Source organism: Schistocerca cancellata, chromosome 7, assembly GCF_023864275.1.
Source record: "Schistocerca cancellata isolate TAMUIC-IGC-003103 chromosome 7, iqSchCanc2.1, whole genome shotgun sequence".
Classification (NCBI taxonomy): domain Eukaryota; kingdom Metazoa; phylum Arthropoda; class Insecta; order Orthoptera; family Acrididae; genus Schistocerca; species Schistocerca cancellata.
The window spans coordinates 587698906-587718689 of NC_064632.1; the positions used below are offsets into that span (position 1 = coordinate 587698906).

The window sequence follows — 19784 nt, forward strand, 5'->3', positions numbered from 1 at the left end:
CTCCCAACAACAACCTAAGAGACTTACTGCAACAGCAGATACAGCTGTGTCATACCACCACCACCATGACCACCAAAACCATCATATAATGACACAAAAGAGAACTGGTGTGAATATCTTTGCTGCCGGTATCAACATTTCACTGCATACAAGGTAAACTCAAACTATTCGCCTCGTTGCATGCATTTGCATCATTGGCAGATCCTGTTAACTTGCTATTTGAGGAATTATGTAATCTGTTATGGATCTCACAAAAAAGAAAGTGTGCACGTGTAATGGTGGACGGGTTAAGAGGAAGAAGAAGGTCACACAACAGGCTGATTTCAGATTTCATCAATACCAAAAAATACCAGATATAACCCATACACCATGAGCTGCTCATCTCCATGGTCTTAGTCAAAATTATAATATTCACTTTGGATAACCCAACATACACAAACACAAATCATATGTTGAATCACTCAAGTGTGCTGTAGTACTTTACTTCTAGCCAGATGAGTTAGCCCATTGTGAGACACTGATACTGCTGGGATCCACATTGAAAGACGTGTTACATATCATTAAATCATTTAAAGTCTCACAGCCTGCAAGCCAGCACATACTAGCATCAAAAGACGTGACCCTGGCCAAAACATAGCTTCAGAATTTATTACACCTCTTCCAAATGTGTACCTGCCAAAAAGCCATCTAACCAGATGACCTACGACCTCTGCATGGCAGTCAGGCACACTGACAACTGAGCTACAGAGGTAAACTCTGCAGTGCAAAGATATATTACATCAATAATTTAACTGCCCGCACAGTCCAGAAACTTGTGGATGACAAGGATTCTTGCTCTCTTTTATCAATACAGCTGTTGTTGATCTCAGACACTGGGAATGTGTCTGGAATGTTTGAATGTTAATAAGAATAGACCGCCTTAACCGAAAAACATAGAGAGTTGTCTTGTTTTCTTTTAAATCTGATCATAATTATGTATGCCATTTCTATATTTTCAAGCCAATAATGCCACATAGAACACAATAACTAAGCTTGTTATCTACAAATGTTGGGGTTATCCTGATTTGTCGCTATCCTTGGGGAAGATATTAGAATATGGGAATCAACAGATCCTGTTACACAGGAGTCTTTTCAGTGGACATCAGATACAAGCACATCTCCTGATGACAAATTTATTAATACTGGATCATCTAGATGTAAAAATATTTTTGAATTGGATGCCTTCATACATTCTGGTTCTTCATTATGGGTACAATGAAATGATTTTCGGATTGTCCTCCTCTTCAATTAATGGGTACGACGTGTGTGAAATTTGGCCCCTCATTTGTCCTAGGGCTGGTCTGTGCAACAGACTACTGAGCTCAAATTAACTCTGAAACCATCAGCTGTTTCAACATTTTTTGTGCTTACAAACTGTATTGTTCACAATACAAGAGGCGCACTCACAGTTAAGCTCAACTGGCTACAATAGCAATGCAATCTGAAACTAGTACTCTCTGACCAATGGATGACGCATCTAGCTGTCCCATCCCCTGCCTCCATAAAAAACCTTTCTGCATCTGAGGGAATTTTAATGCAATGATAAAGGCTTAACTGGCCATGGATGTCTATCTCATTCCAAATTCTCAGAAGCTTTTAGCCAAGCTATCTGGTAGTCAGGGTTTCTTGCAAAACAGACTTTGCATATTCATGCCTTCAAATTCTCTTGAAGGAAGAACCACAAAAGGCAGCTCTGCTGAACACCCAATTTAGTCCCTACAGATACAAAAGGTTACACTTGGGAATTGCATGCACCAGTGCTGCTACAAACAATATTTAAAGGAATGGATTCCCCAGTACCATTGTTTGTCAGCTACTTGGAAGGCATTGTTGTTATAGACGATAACCAAGGAAAGAATCTAAAGGAAGTTGACCACTTTTTTCAAAAACTGCAAACAGCAAGGTTGTATTTAAACAAATGAAAAGAGATATAAGCTCAATGCAATGTATTGGAGTAACAATACCTTAAGAGCACGATACTGAACAAGCAAAGGCTCAAGCTGAGCATTCAAATAGCGCTCACGGCTTGCCACTTTGTCCAGTGTGTGTTCCACATCAGTATGCAGGCGACTCAGCTGTGTCTGCGCACTTGTGAGAGCATCCTCCATTCCTGTACGATGTTTTCGCATCTGTTCCAATCGGGACCGCCAGTCACTTGCATCTGAAAGGAAATAACATATTGCCAGCATCTGACAGTCTTTTAGTGTCCACTTTTATGTTGACAATCAAATTCGGGATCAGTCACCAGATAGTAAGGATTTAGAGATAAAATGGTGCGTAAGTGAACGTAAAAGAGAGAATTATAAATTAGTGTAAATATTGAGGTAATTGACACAAATTAAACAAAGAAAATTATACCAATGAATGAATAAGACTACATAATAATCAACGGGAATAGTAAAAGTGGAAATTTCGATAGGAACTGTGTGTAATGTAGAGGGAAAATGATCACATGGAAAAACATGATGGAAAAAAAATGAGAAGGCAGAACCCAGTACAAAGGAAATACTGGAAGATTTGGAAACAGACTAGCAACTGCAATGAGAGATTAAGTTTTGGAAAAATAACTGGTAGTGCCACAGAAAAGAGACTTAAAAAGGTAGTTCGACATTAAATTTCTAAGACAGTGTAATTTAAATCACAAATCAGCATGTATTTTAGAAAATATGAAAGAAGTTGTAGAATAGCCACAAAAATGTTTCAGTCAATCCTATGTAACAGTTATTAGAAATAATTGCTCATGATGTTGAACAGATGAGCATACCAGAATAGTGTGATGGAATAAATCACCTCAGTTGCCTTAGCTTTGATTAATAAAGCTTGTGTATGTTTAGAACACTGTTATTTGAAAATCAGTTAACAATTTTTATGCATTATACAAGATCTGTTAAAATATTCTGGAACACTTGCAATTTTGCGCCGATGGTGTGTTGGAGAAAATGCGGTCGGCATCCCTGCACATGCCTGTGTTTAATGTGTAATTGCCAGAAGTTTCATTGTTATATGTCTGCTAGTTATTGTTCAATGCTATATTGAGCAACATTGTGTCACACTGCTTACAAATTTCAAGATTGCAAAGTTAGAGGAGCAACGCATCTGCATTACATTTTGCGTGAAACTCAAGAAAACCTTTACAGATACACATCACGTGATGCAGGAAGTCTACGGTGATGAGTGCTTAAGCCGTACTCGGTTTTGGTTGGTTGGTTGGTTGGTTGGTTTGGGGAAGGAGACCAGACAGCGTGGTCATCGGTCTCATCAGATTAGGGAAGGATTGGGAAGGAAGTCGGCTCTGCCCTTTCAGAGGAACCAACCCGGCATTTGCCTGGAGTGATTTAGGGAAATCACAGAAAACCTAAATCAGGATGGCCAGACGCGTACTCAGTTTTACGAATGGTTCATACTGCTTAAAAATGGCCGGACGGAAGTTAAAGGTGACCCTCGTTCAGGATGCCCTTCGATGTCTACTAATGACATTCATGTCAGGAAACTCAATGAAATTGTGTGTGCCAGTAAAAGACTGACTGTCCGAGAGATTGCAGAAGAACGTAACATTTCAGTGGGATCACATCACCAAATTCTGACACTAATCTTGGAATGCATCGTGTTGCTGGCAAGTTTGTCCCACAGCTCATAAGTCGAGGTCAGAAAGACATTTGCCTTGCTATCTGTGAACAGCTTTTGGGTCGCACAAATAAGAATTAGATGTTTCTTAAGAAAATCACAACTGGTGATGAAAGGTAGCTTATGATATTGAGGACAAGGTTCAATATTCATAACGGGTCAGAAAAAAAAACTCATTTTGGGGCAGATTAGCTAATCATAAATTTGTACCACAGGGACAGACTGTTGATTATTTGTAGTACTGGGATGTGTTGCAATGCCTGTGAGAAAATGTGGGAATGAAACGGCTTGAAATGTGGCAAGACAATTCATGGCTCTTGCATCAAAATAACGCAACCAGACATTCATCCCTGTTGGTGCATGGCTATTGTACAAGAAAACTAATTCACTGTGCTGCCTCATCCTCCATACTCTCCAGACCTGGCCCCTGTGGACTTCTTTTTATTACCGAAGTTGAAAACCCTGTTGAAAGGACAAAGATTTGCAAGAACAGACGAGATAAAAGAAAAATTCATAATCGGCACTTTGCGCAATCCAGGAAGAGGCACATCAAGACTGCTTCTGAAGTGGAAATAGCATTGCGAGTGGTGTATCAACTGTGGAGTAGATGCGCTATAAGTAAAAGGAAAGCATGGAAAAAATGTTGTGGACAAAATTGCGGAAATTTTTGAATAGACCTCATACCACAGGATATAATGCACTGAATTTGTGAATGTGATGCAAGTCTTTCCAATACAGTTAAATAGTATAATGAAAAATATTAAATCTTAATTTATTTCTTGCCAGCTTACCAGTTCACTCTGAGTTATGCAACAACATAACATACAAACCAGATCATTGTTTCTAACATCTTACCATTTATTTCAAATACTCAGTCTCCAGTTCTGTGGATCTGCTTTCTCCCATAGCCCCAATCTCCAATGCCTTTTACAACATTTGCACACCTTGATGTGATTTTATCATGTCATTCCATTAGTATGTCTATCGAAGACCACTTATGCCGTTACTGAAATACTGTGTGTGTGTGTGTGTGTGTGTGTGTGTGTGTGTGTGTCATGCTTTTGATTTTTCTCTTTTGAAAAATTTCAGCCACAGATATGAAATCTCGAGATTTATACCTCAATGACAAGCTTCAGAATCCTGTGTGAATTTATTCAGACACATAGTAAACTTGATTCATAGCTTACTGAGACGTTATGAAACTGCATATTTCTTTGTGCTTCATACAGTTTGGTGTTGGTATGTCGTGATATTTTTTTATATTCATCTGCGGATCATCTCACAATGATATAGGGATTGCCATGGTAATACAACGAAAATTAACAGTTCAAAATGTAGATACACACAGAATACGTAAGAATGCTCTATGAGGATATGAAATTTGGTTAGCCATGGTCTTTGTAAAGGAACCATCATGGCATTTGCCTAACGTGATTTAGGAAAACAGCAGAAAACCTTAAATTAGAATGGCCGATACATAGCTAACTTCATTCTTTCGAATATGAGGTCAGTATCTTAACAGCTGCATTGCCTCATTCAGTTTGTCCCTACTGTACAATGTTCTTTGATTTTCAATAATTTGCTTCAGATAATGTATAGTATAAAACATAGTTTTGCTCTCCATCATTGCACACGCTGAGGACACCTGTGAATGATTTCTGGACCATGAAGATGGTATTATACCCCTTGCACTAACTCTGGTTTGTTTGGAAAACTGACTGCATGGCTGTACATACCCTTCCCTGTCCTTTCCTCTGTCTACCGGCAAGACTGAATCAGCCTCTCTCAATGATGGATGGGATGTTGAACTCAGGAGAATGACGAAGACATTTCTATCATGGACTTTACATCCTGGTGCATAACCTTCTTGTTAAAGCAGTTAACCATGATCATGTACTGAAATGTGAAGGATGTTGTAGTCATCCCTTTTCATTATTAACTCCTAAGCTGAGTCCTGTAAGTAACCTTCAATTGTGTAATATGTGTTACTTACGGAGAATATTTCAGTTGCCTTTATGAAAAAATGCATTCCAATAACCCTTTCATTTCCTTGGGAAATTTATCCCAGAATTTTATTCCCTGACAGCAAATGCTGTTCGGAGTTTTTTGTTTGTTTTCCTTGGTAAATGCAAGTCCAAACTGCCTCTTGTTTCATGATTATGTGTAGAACAGATACTGAAATATTTAGTAATGTTTTCTCTGATATGCACTACAGATTGGTAGACATGTTCTCCTGGTGTAGTAAGAATGCCCATTTTTTTAAAAATAGTTCTTTACAATGAGTCCAACTGCCACATATATATCATTCTCATAGCTGTTTTCTGCAGTTTAAAAACTGTGTTCCTGTTTTGTGCTTTTGATCCTCAGAAAAGAATCCTATAGTTAAGAACTCAGTGTACATAAGAATAGTAAGTCACCACATGACGTGCTGTTACAAACTGTTGATAAAACCCTAAGAGCATAACATAAAACCCGAAGAGCATATCACGCTGATGACATTCTTTTAGCCACTATCTTTGTATGTTCATTCAGTATTAACTGACAACAGAATTCATCCCTGAACATTTTGTACTTTTACACAATTTGCTGTATCAAGCTACCAGTGAATGTGAATGTGGTTGCTCCAAGTGCACTGTTGCCAAGCATGTGTACTTAAATCAAGCACCAACTGTATCAGTGTGTGCTGGCTACTAGAGGCCACCTGTAGGAAGTATACACGCAGCACAGTCTTCTCCGCGTCTTTACCGCTGACTCATTCCTATACATGCGCAGAGCAGTGCTGACTCACCCTTGCTATGTTCTTTTAGTTTGTACTGCTCACATCAGTTGTTCTGTGTATCACTTGTAATGCACCATCTGTATGATTCTTTTTGTCTTGCTACTAGTGGAGTCCAGAGAAGTTTATTTCTGTTATCGTTCAAAGGTTTACAAATAAAGGCATATTCATATTACCAGGTGTACCAGTATGAAATGAGCGTTAAGATACAAATGTGTCGATAGGGAACATTTGTTGTGAATGAGCCTTAATTTTGTTTTGTTTGGTTGGTATGACACCTGTCAAAGATATTCAGTATACATCAAATCATGGGACAAACAACATCATTAGTTTTCATCGTGTTAACAATGTCAAATTTTGTACCAGAAAGTGATGATTTGCAGAAAGCATTAATTTTTTGTTTTCATTTGAAAAAAAGTGCTGCAGAGTCGCATCGAATGCTTGTCGAGGCATATGATGATCATGCTCTATCAGAAGCAATATGCAAAAGATGATTTCAATGGTTCAGAAATAATGATTTTGATGTATGAAATGAAGAACGTGGAACACCACCAATAAAGTTTGAAGATACCGAATTGCAAGCAATATTGGATGAAGATGATGCTTTGAGTCAGAGCAAATGGCAGCAATGCTAAATGTTGCACAACAAACAACTTCTGACCATTTGAAAGCTATGGGAAAGTTCCAAAAGTGTGGAAAATGGGTGCCACATGAATTGAATGAACGACAGATGGAAAACCGAAAAACCATTTGTCAAATTTTGATTCAAAGACATGAAAGAAAATCAATTTTACATCGAACTGTTACTGGCGTTGAAAAATGGATTTATTTTAAGAATCCTAAATGGGAAAAATCATGGGTTAATCAGGGACAACCATCAACATTGACTGCAAAACCAGATCGATTCGGCAAGAAGACAATGCTCTGTGTTTGGTGGGATCAGAAAGGTGTGGTGCATCATGAGCTTCTAAAACACGGTGAAACTGTGAATACTAATCGCTACAGACAACAAATGATCAATTTGAACTATGCATTGATCGAAAAAAGACCAGAATGGGCCAGAAGACATGGCAAAGTAATTTTTTTACATGACAATGCACCTGCACACAAAGCAAAACTGGTTCAGGATACAATCAAAACACTTGGCTGGGAGCTGCTACCCCACCCACCGTATTCACCAGACTTGGTCCCTTCCGACTACCATTTGTTTTCATCAATGGGACACGCATTGGCAGAGGAACACTTCGATTCCTATGAAGAAGTTGAAAATTGGATGTCTGATTGGTTTGCTTCAAAAGACGAACATTTATATTGGTGTGGTGTCCACAAATTGGCAGAAAGGTGGTCAAAATGTATAGAAAGGAATGGTCAGTACTTTGAATAAAATGTTTTTACTTTCCAATTCAAAGTTAGTGTTTCATTTTCACAAAAAACGCTCATTTCATACCGGTACACCTGGTACTTGGGTCAGTTTTGTGTATTACTCAGTTACTGCATGATTGGTGGCAAGTTTGAAATGGTTTCCACGTGTGCATTCTTTAAGTGTGGTTTCATCAGGGTTAGTCACTATGGACGTGATGCTACTGGCCCTGATTGAACAGCTTACTTCGTCAGTGACCCCTTTCTCAGCTTTCTTTAAGAGACAGTGGGCCGTTCCACTGGTCTATCCATCCGCTTTTCCTCTATATGATGATTCATTTGAGGATTGGGAAGCTTACGAGAAAAGACTCACACATCGTTGTACAAGGGACTCGAATTTGTGCAGTCTTATTCTTCTTGGGAATCCACCTTTGGTGTATCAATTACTGTGTAAACTTGCACTTTAAAAGAACTGGCAGCAGAACCATGTGCAGTTGATTGTCCAAACACCACTGCAAACAAATGCATGTCATAGCAGTGCAAGTTGAATTCTAGCAATGCAGCAAGAAACCAAACCAATCATACAGGGCCTGGGCAGCTGAACTTCGTGGCCTTAGCCGTAAGTGTCAATTCGTTACTGATACCCATAAGACTCTTATGCAGACTCTATGGTGCATGATGCAATTATCTGTTTAGCTCCAGACAAGGAAGTGCACCAGTAGTTTTGCAAATAGCACAATCTTTTGAAGTTTCTTGGGCAGTGGGCAACCAAACTGAAGCATGGGGTGATGTGGCAGTAGTGTCACAAGACGTGCCCACCAGGACAACAGACAGCTTGCATGAGGAAGCAGCAGTGACAGCAGCAAATATGCAGGTCCAGTACCGAGCAGACCAACACCGGTCCAAGCAGTCGCAACTGCCACCTCGTCAGCATCACCATTCTCTGTTTCTGTGTTGTCCTTTCCGTTTTGTCCAGCACGAATGTTTGACGTGCCCTAAGCACTCAGCTACTTGTAAGGCTTGCCAGAAGAAAGGCCACATCACTTCCGTGTGTCGTTAACCAAAGGTTTCTCAGTATACGGACACAAATGCAAACTGTGTGACTCCAATGCTTGTGACTTCTCCCAATTTGTTTATTGAGTGAAGTGTTTTTTGCCAAGTGCTTTGGCTACAGGTGACACAGGTGCTGCAGTGGCGTTATTGAATTCTCAAACCTATGTGAGTTTAGGCTTACTTCCATTAACACCAGTCACATGGAAGCTGGTCAGTAATAACAAACAGAACATTGTACTTTTGGTAAAATTTGTGGCATATGCCTCTTACAAGTCAGTGGTTTGTTCCATTACATTTTTGGTGGTTGCTGTGTTGAGAACTTGTTCGGGACAGACGCATTTCGGGCATTTGTATTTTCTATCGCCGATGCAGCTCACCTTGTGACCGATCAGGTACCATATTCTCAACTGGAAACACTGTGTGAGGAGCTTTTAGACTTATTTTCGGAAGGTATAGAGCGTGCCACAAATTTTTCTGCCCATATTTCTTTGAAGTACACCACTCTTCCTCATTTTTGTTGTTTGTGTCCTATTCCTGTACCACTGAAAGATCAAGTGAAAGTAGATCAGACAGACTTCAGTCTCTAGGGGTGGTGCAACTTGTTACGGCTAGTGAATGGTCATTGCTGCTGGTTGTAGTTTGAAAGCTGTTGGGTAAACTTTGCCCCTGTGGCGACTTCAATACTACAATCAGTGCACAGTTGATTGTGAATACATATCCTCTACCACGCCCGGAGGAACTGTTGGAAAAAATATCGGGTGGCCAGTACTTTTCTAAAACTGATTTGTCTGAAGCATATCTGCATGTTCCTGTGAACGAAGTGTCTCAGCGGGTTCTGGTTATGAATACACCTTTTGGTCTCTATCAATATTTGCACTTTCCTTTTGGTGTGGCCAGTGCCCCTGCTACACTCCTGGAAATGGAAAAAAGAACACATTGACACCGGTGTGTCAGACCCACCATACTTGCTCCGGACACTGCGAGAGGGCTGTACAAGCAATGATCACACGCACGGCACAGCGGACACACCAGGAACCGCGGTGTTGGCCGTCGAATGGCGCTAGCTGCGCAGCATTTGTGCACCGCCGCCGTCAGTTTGCCGTGGCATACGGAGCTCCATCGCAGTCTTTAACACTGGTAGCATGCCGCGACAGCGTGGACGTGAACCTTATGTGCAGTTGACGGACTTTGAGCGAGGGCGTATAGTGGGCATGCGGGAGGCCGGGTGGACGTACCGCCGAATTGCTCAACACGTGGGGCGTGAGGTCTCCACAGTACATCGATGTTGTCGCCAGTGGTCGGCGGAAGGTGCACGTGCCCGTCGACCTGGGACCGGACCGCAGCGACGCACGGATGCACGCCAAGACCGTAGGATCCTATGCAGTGCCGTAGGGGGCCGCACCGCCACTTCCCAGCAAATTAGGGACACTGTTGCTCCTGGGGTATCGGCGAGGACCATTCGCAACTGTCTCCATGAAGCTGAGCTACGGTCCCGCACACCGTTAGGCCGTCTTCCGCTCACGCCCCAACATCGTGCAGCCCGCCTCCAGTGGTGTCGCGGCAGGCGTGAATGGAGGGACGAATGGAGACGTGTCGTCTTCAGCGATGAGAGTCGCTTCTGCCTTGGTGCCAATGATGGTCGTATGCGTGTTTGGCACCGTGCAGGTGAGCGCCACAATCAGGACTGCATACGACCGAGGCACACAGGGCCAACACCCGGCATCATGGTGTGGGGAGCGATCTCCTACACTGGCCGTACACCACTGGTGATGATCGAGGGGACACTGAATAGTGCACGGTACATCCAAACCGTCATCGAACCCATCGTTCTACCATTCCTAGACCGGCAAGGGAACTTGCTGTTCCAACAGGACAATGCACGTCCGCATGTATCCCGTGCCACCCAACGTGCTCTAGAAGGTGTAAGTCAACTACCCTGGCCAGCAAGATCTCCGGATCTGTCCCCCATTGAGCATGTTTGGGACTGGATGAAGCGTCATCTCACGCGGTCTGCACGTTCAGCACGAACGCTGGTCCAACTGAGGCGCCAGGTGGAAATGGCATGGCAAGCCGTTCCACAAGACTACATCCAGCATCTCTACGATCGTCTCCATGGGAGAATAGCAGCCTGCATTGCTGCGAAAGGTGGATATACACTGTACTAGTGCCGACATTGTGCATGCTCTGTTGCCTGTGTCTATGTGCCTGTGGTTCTGTCAGTGTGATCATGTGATGTATCTGACCCCAGGAATGTGTCAATAAAGTTTCCCCTTCCTGGGACAATGAATTCACGGTGTTCTTATTTCAATTTCCAGGAGTGTATTTTACAACAATTTCTAGAGTAACTGACTTTTCCTGTCTCAGATTGCATTAACTATCTAAATGATATTATTGTCAAGGGCTCCTCCACAGCCAATCACTAGAAAAATTTGCACACTCTAGTTTCATGTTTTACAGTCTGCAGACTTGTAGTGTAACCTTGAGAAATCTCAGTTTTTTTTTTTTTCAACATTCTATCATTTATTTGGGGTTCATGGTCTTTCTGGAACCCAGATTGTGAAAGTGCTTCTTTAGCTGCGTTCTCTCCAGACCAGCACATTGTTTTGGTGACTGACGGCTCACAGCATCTCACAGCATGGCCTCAATGTGATCCTAGCACACCAAAATGCTCACAGCTCTGAATGATCTGTTGCCTTCACCTCTAAAACTCTCACTCTGGCACAGCAGCTTTACTCTCAGGTGGAAGAAGAAACTCTTACCATAGCCTATGCTGTCCAGAAATTTCTTTCTTTCTTTCTTTCTTTCTTTTCTTTTTTTTTTTCTTTTTCTTTTTTTTTTTTTTTAAAAAAATCTCAAAGTTTCTCCTTATTACTGACTATGAACATTTGATTTCCTTGTTCAGCCCTCACACTTACTTGCCTGACAAAGCAGCACCCCGCCTACAATGCTGGGTGCTGTTCTTGCCTCAGTACAACTGCAAAATCCATTTTCGATCTACATCTAAAGATGGCAATGAGGATGCCTTGTGCCACCTTACTGTGGGTGCTGTTCCCAACTTTAATTGTGAAGAATTGCTTTGCTTCCATTTTGATATTGAAATGCAGACCATTGCTGCCAACACAGTTTTCTGCCAGGTGGTTCAGTTTATTCAACAGGGCGTGCTTTGGATAAGGCTTTGGAGTGCCTGTGGAACTATTTTTCCATATGGTATCAGCTCCCTGTTTTTGATAGTGTTTTGTTGTTGTCTACTGAAGACCTCTCTCCCAGAGTAGTCATCCCTGCTGTGTTACAGTGCCTCCTCCACCAGGGCCCTTGTATGATATAGCTGAAGGAATGGGCACATCACCCTCTACCAGCAGGCAGTGATCGCCCCTGTGGCTACAGCTGCAGAGCCCATGGAAATGAAACCAGTATCCTCCTTTTCCCACTCACCCACAGATGAGTCTTCGCCCCTGTCAGTGCAGGGAGACCAGCCATTACACTAGCCACTGCAATCTTCCACCACTCTGGAGGCATCTGCCGCGTAATTATTGCCTACTTCTGGGATAGATCCCCTGCTGGGGAATCTCACACCCTCTCTTGATTTTGTGACGGAAGTCAGATCACAAATGAGGCCATTTTCAGCCATATACTGTCCTTTCAGGGGGGAGGGATATAGCAATTCCACTAGCGGACATGGACTTGAAAGCAGATGAGCTGTGTGGATTTTGTGGCAGAGTAATACTGTAAACCGTCACAGACAGCGCACAGAAAGCATTGTACGCATGTGACCACTGACTCAGGTGTTCACCTGTCAGCAGCAATAAGCCAAGCCCGTTAGGTCTTACACTGATTTCAAATACCTTAGACATGGTATTCGCCTCACACCAAGCTCTGTTTCCACATGCTAGAGTTCAGGCAATCATCTTGGTTATATTTTGTTTTTAGCTCCATTTTTGTTTCTACATGGTACTTGGACTCTGTTCCTCTGTAGATTTACTCACATGTCAAGTTTTATTTCTCTTCTGGAGCTCAGCCCTCTGGCTTGTTGTGGAGCCACTGTTGGTAAGCATAGTTACTACGATATCCTGGTGCAATACACTTTGGAAATTTGGTTGTACCGTAACACATTCAGCCTGGCAATGACTGTCTCATCAAAATGCGATGGCCAGTAAGGAACACTAGAGACTTCATGTCCACTGCTGATATAAATAAGCATATTTACCTGCAGACTCACAAAACGCTCCACACAACACCGAAGCACCCTCATTGCTCAAGGCTGCATCACAATTACAGAACTATTTTTCTACGCCAGTCACAGGCTGCCCAGAAAATAATCATGTAATCTTCCATTGGATGTGCTTATAACCAGCTGTCTAGTGCATAGCCAGCACAGTTCTGCTGAGTTCCAGTCCTGGACACCAGCCATCTCCACGAGCAACCAAGCTGTCAACACTGTCAACCACAGCCTCGAACGATTCTGTCTGTGGTACATTTCCGAGTCACATCGCTGTGTCCCTGAGCAGTTGCCATCTGACACTGGCCACAACTTCATGGGTCCCACTCCACGAGCCCCTACACCATCACTATGCGGCTGCTGTTCACCCATTAACCACAGTCTCACTGGTCACTAACTATCCTACATTCTCCGAGCTGCTCAGCCATCACCAGATGCTACCAAAGGTCGTTGCTGACCACTTCCTCATGGGATTTGGTATTTAAGGACACTGTGGGAATTTACTATTTCAGTGACCAAACATACGCTCTTGGATAACATCCTATTGGTGGATACAGTGTTAATCTTATTTCTTGTTGTCAAGCAGTGACTCTTATTTTCTGGACATCAAGGAGTGGTTCTTACTTTCTTGTTATGTTCCATTCAGAGACATAATAAAGCATTACTCATCATTATCAGAGGCATAACGATAAGTGTGTTGACTCCATTTGCAATCACAGAAATACAAGTGGCAATGAGGAACAGGCTTATGTGGGTGGCATTTTCTTACATACACACTGTTCTCATCTCTGTGTCCACCATGGCTACTCCAGCACTACAACTGTTGCTCCCGCAACTTTTTCAGCTACGGGAATGCAGCTGCAGTGTTTTGAACCATGGCATTGCTTCCTCGCTCAGCTGCAGTGTACAGTGACAATGTCCCCATGCCCTACAGATGGGACAGCATATCTTATGCAACAAGCATGTCTCTTCTTGTGACCTACATGTAAATGACCACTCTGCAAATCACACTTAAGTGCCTGGCAGAATCACCTTCAGACTATTTCTCTACCGTTCCACCATTGAAAAGCATGTGGGAAAAATGAAAAATCTCCTATATGCGCTTCGATTTCTCTTAATTAATATCTTCCAAAGTAGGATGGCATCAATAAAATAGTTTTGGTCTCAGAGGGAAAAGGTTGGAGACTGAAATTTCGTGAAAAGATCTCAGCACATTGAAAAACACTTGTGTCTTAATAACTGCCACCTCAACCCGCTTATCACATCCATGAGATCCTCCCTCCTATTTTGCAATAATAAAAAAAGTGCTGCCCTTCTTTGGATTTTCTCTGTCAATCCTGTCTAGTAAGAAGCCCATTCCACACAGCAATACTCTGGCAGAGGACAGACAAGCATAGTGTAGGCACTCTCTTTACAGAACATGTAGCATCATCTAAGTGTTCTACCAATAAAATGCAGTCTTTGCATTACCTACTTTCCTTGTTTCCCTAAACACTCTGCCATGTGTGATAACGATCTCCCATATGTTTCAATGCACTCCACCTTGGATCATGCACTCACGCACTTGCACTCTCTTCTTCCACGATGCATCTGCACCCAGTGAGTTACTGGTCTGCCTACTTGTCTCCTGCGTTCCCTTGCATTTCTCCACCTTTCCCTCGATCACTGTAGCCGTTCCTGAATTCTCACCCAGTTCTTTGCACTTGTGGACACACACACACACACTGTGCATTCTGTCCAGTTTCAGGTACGCATCAGCCGCTTCCCACAGCCCCATTTCTCCTGCCTCACACTTTTGGTCTGCAGGGAGCACGGCATTAGCTGGCCCCTTACATCTCACGTCTCAAATACCTTTAATGTTTCCATGAAGAGGGCTCTGTGCAACACTAACTGCAAACCACTGGTTTCCTACTGGCAGCACTCCTTAATTGTTAACCTTCCTGTCTGTCGCCGAGCCGGTCTCCTCCGGAAGTTACTGTAGCTGCACCTTCCATTTCGCAGAGCAAGCCATGGCCAGACTCCCTCGAGAGCATGTTGCTCTGTACCCTCAGCACAGCCACAGCCACAGCTCCATACTTCAGTACTTGAGTATGGAGCTGGTTATCAACCTACACACATCTGACAGCAGTGGATTGTATTTGACACCTCCATACTTTGTTGATACTGTTATGGTTTCTATTTTAGTGTACTTAGTGTTGCATGGGAGTGTTTTCTCTGTGAGTTTACCTCCACGTTTTCGATGGCCACGCAGTGGCATTATAATTCATGTATCCGATTACCTGAAGATGGCAATATAACTTTGCTGAAACTGGTGATCAGGATATGTATCAGCTGCAATCTGGGCAATAAAACTTCTACTCTGGAAGCTTTTTCACATTGTATCTTCTTGTCATCAAGCACTAAAATTTTCTTGTTATTCACGTTCCACATTCAATGACATAATAAAGCACTGCTCCTCACTACCAGTAGAATATCAATATCGTGTTGTCCCTCTTCCAGTTACGGACATAAAAAGTTAAATTTGTGCCGACATTTACAATTTTGTGGCATGCACATGCAAAACTGTTAACAGCAGTTCACCTGTACACCTATTTTCTTATACATTATTAGTCATACTCTTTCTTAAGTATCTTCCTCAGAATTTTTCATCTCATTGCCTCTTGCACGTTCCCTCAAGCCCCCAACCCCCTTTACATTGAACTGTAACTGCACTATTCTACAGCCCTGTTCATCCTTTCACTGCTTAACTCATACAATCTTCTCCTCCTCCCTTCATAATTCTGCGTGCTCTCCAGCCTAGTACGCTACTCAGACCAGAGCACAGGCTGCGGCACTAGACGAGTGTTTGCATTTATTATTATTATTATTATTAGTCGTAAAGCTCCCAACATGGAAGACGCTAAGTAAAGATGGTTCACTTCTGGGGCTTCTTATTCTTCTTGTTTGCCCACCAGGTCTTCATTCTTTGCGAGAATTCAGCTTTTCTTTCTTCGCTCCATTTTGTTCCAGTTCTCGGCGCTTTTGTCTCTGGTTTGACCTCCCATTTGTCAACTTTAAGTTTGAAATTGTTTCTTTTGTTCATGTCTTCAGTAGTAATGTTGGCTAATTCCAGATCTTTCTTTACATTTTTGATCCATTCTCCTCCATTAACAAGGGATGCTACGTATCTTACTATTCTTTTTGTAAGTCTGTGATCGGGAAGTCTCATTATGTGGCCATAGAATTTTAGACGCCTCTTCCTCATGTCTATCTCTATGTTAGAATATTCTTCAATTTTAGAATTTTTCTGTAATCTATACCCCTCTTTGGTCCATCTTGGTCCCAGAATTTTCCTAATGATTTTCCTTTCCTCTTTCTTCAGGTTTTCCATATCTGTTTTTCTTTTAAGTGTCAAGGTTTCGCTGGCATATAGCATTATTGGTTTAATTACCGACTTATAATGTTTAATTTTGGTATTTATAGACAGACATTTTTTATTGTAAATGTTTTGGACCAGCCCTAGACCCCTACGAGCTTTTAATATTCTTTCTTGTTGTGAGTATTTTTCAGAAATTATCTCTCTTAAATATTTAAAGTATGGTACCCTCTTAATTTCTCCATATTTGGTTTGTAACTTAGAAATTTCTAGATTTGTTGTTGTAAACACCGTTTTCTCAAAAGATATTTGTAGGCCAACTTTTCCTGCACACTCTTTTAAGGTTTCTATCTGTTTGACTGCCATTTCACTAGAATCTGCCATTATTGCAAGATCGTCTGCGTAGGCTAAGTAGGGGATTTGTAGGTCATCTTTTTTGGTTCCCAGTGATATTGGTTTCCAGTACTTTTCTTTTTTGAGTTCTTTTTCCCATTCTGCCATGACTCTATCCAGAACTAAGTTAAATAACAGAGGTGATAATCCATCACCTTGTCTAACCCCAGTTTTTATCTCAAATGATTTTGAAAGTTTTCCCATGAATTTCACTTTGCATTTTGTATTTGTTAATGTCTGCTCTATGATGTTCCGTGTCTTCTTATCCAGTCCTTGTTCTTCAAGAATTTTAACATTCCTGTACTGTATCTACACCCCCAGTGCTGAACTTACTTTCATTTAGTAAAAGAATTCTCATATATTGTTTATCTGCAATATGCAGTGTAACGAAAAGTCCCATATACTTTCCTTTGTAATTATAAATATTTCCAAAACTTTCCCTCCATCACAACTTCTGAAGTTTTTATTCTTTTTACAGTGAATTTCTTCCATTAATCTTTGCTGAGAACATTCGTCGATCCAATCCTTTTCTTGACTTTTTTGTATTTCTAAATATGTCCCGTTGTCTAGGGAAATTTGTCTTCTGCATGTTTTCTTTATCACATGTTATAGACATCACAATTTTCGCATTAATTAATTGTTATTGTTCTTTTCTTCTTTGAGATATTTGTTCTTTAAAATTGCATTCCTTACAAGAGAGAAAGTATTGGATTTAATGTTCCATCAACAATGAGATCATTCCAGTTGGAGCACCCACTACGTGTCACTACTGAACAGATCAAGAAGACAAGATTAGACCAGTTATAGTGTGGACAGAAGTGTTTGAGCAATGATTCTTTCTCCACTCCAAAGGAAGAACTCCTAATAACTGGTGCAACAGTGGTTAAAAGTGTTTGACAGAGTATCCATGCAGATGTAGAAATTTTGATCAGATAAAGTAGAATTTGGTTCTTTGAAGCCATCATCCCTTTAATAATCTGACATGTTTAACGGACACCACAGAAACCATAATATGCATGGCTGGATTATGGCTTGAACCTTATTTCTTCAAAATTTAATTCTAATTTGCTATTCACTGCATCACCTCACTTGGTTATCTTACGTAGAATTTATGTTTTATTTCTTCCATGTCCTGCTGGAGTAGTATCCTCAATGTGTCTTTAGTAATAATTCTGAACATTATATGAGTTTTAACATAAAATCACACTTCTATTACACTCAGACACCACCAAATGGAAAATATGTAAGATGTGTCTAAATTATTCTTTCAAACTAAATAAATTTTCTGGTCTGAAACAGTTTCCTGTAACGTGAGTGCTGCAGCTGTTCATAAGTAATGTTGACAGTTTTTGTTCCTTTTTTATGATTCACATTATTCATGATATCTTCATATGCCTCTTACTGAATAAAGTTAATTAGGAATTGATAAAAAAGAAAGTTAAACCATATGGTCAAGCATAAGGGGCAGTCAAAAAGTTTCCATTCGAAGACTGTACAGTCCAGAATCAGCCAATCAGTCAAAGTCACAGTGAGCACTGAGGCAACCATTCCACCGAAGCAATTGGTTGAAGATACCCACGGTAAAACACCCTGCCCTGCCGCATGAAGAAGTCTGTAACCGCCTGCTGCACATCCTCATCCGACATGAATCGTTGACCCTTCAAGGCCTTTTTTAAGGCAAAAAAAGTCTATTTTTAATGAGAAGAGAAATTAAATGCCTTTCCCATCACTTTCTAACCAAGTCAACACATATACACGTTTTTTCCTTTCCCATCCTCTTGATTCCTCTGCAAGGATAATTAAATCTGTAGAATTTTACTTGGTATTGAACATATGTATCTAACCTTGAGAAGAAAGAAAAAATAATGAAACTTAGTACATAAAATGCAACTTTACTATCAACTTCATTTATAGAACAAACCTGGTTTGATTGTGACTTTCAATTGGGGAAGGACTCTTTCCACTTCCAGTTTCCATTTTTCAACATCCATGTCAGAGACCAGTACCTCTTCAGGTTTCTGTGGTTCAGATGTAGCCTGTAACATTCCAGAGTGATTAATTAATATTTATCTATGGGTTACAGTTACAAAAACAGAACTCAAACACAAGATGCAACTTTTTCAAATAACCACTGGATAATGGCTTGAAAAGCCAAAACTGATTGTGAAACAAAGGAAAAGTTTAAATAAATAGTGGCCAGAGTGGAGAAAAAATGTTGCATTCATTTTGCACAGTCTGTTATGTGGGCAAAATCACCACAGATTATTATTATATATATTATATAATTATAGCAACAAATGTGTGGTCATTCAGCATGACATGCTTAACTTCAGTGGCTGCTGTGCTACTTTGACCTCCCCCTTCCCATAAACACATGCTCCCACAAGCCCCAGAACCCATTCTCTACAAGCTCCTGCCCCCCCTCTACATCTGACCCAATACGTCTCCCCTTCCCCCCTCATAAACAACTCCCCACCACTTACATTTGATTCATTAGTCTACATCCATAATGTTCTCTTCAAAGTCTCCCTCTCCTCTCATTCTAATACATTCCACACCCATTTTCTTCCTAAATAATGATTTACTAAAGATATTGGAGTACACTTCAAAAGCTCACATGCTTGCTGATGACACAAGTATGCTGATAAAAGGCTGAAATGCACGCATACCAGACATAGATAAAAGAATAGTGTAACAGGCTTACAACTGATTCACAGCAAGCAACCCTACTTGTGATGTCACAATATACACTGATGAGCCAAAACATTATGACACGGTCCACCATGAGACTGAATGCCATCTGGTGGCATTGTGAGCATACGACACAGAAATGAAAATATAAAAGCAGAGTTACCACGCTGGCCACAAATGGATAAATCCACTAACATAAGTGACTTTTCCAGAGGGAAGATTGTTATAGCCTGGTACCTGGTAATGAGCATCTCAGAGATGGTGAAGCTGGTCAGCTG

The 19784-nt window shown here is 41.2% G+C and overlaps 1 protein-coding gene across 3 annotated transcripts in view; it reads right to left on the minus strand.

The window, feature by feature from the left end:
• LOC126092069 (intraflagellar transport protein 57 homolog) overlaps nt 1-19784 on the minus strand; it is a 181548-nt gene that overhangs the window by 21450 nt on the left and 140314 nt on the right. For all 3 annotated transcript variants that reach the window (XM_049907486.1, XM_049907485.1, XM_049907483.1), the window contains exons 6-7: nt 18737-18851; nt 2004-2200 (exon numbers count right to left, since the gene is read on the minus strand). In XM_049907486.1, the coding sequence (XP_049763443.1) occupies nt 2004-2200; nt 18737-18851 (312 nt within the window). The remainder of the gene's footprint in view (nt 1-2003; nt 2201-18736; nt 18852-19784) is intronic.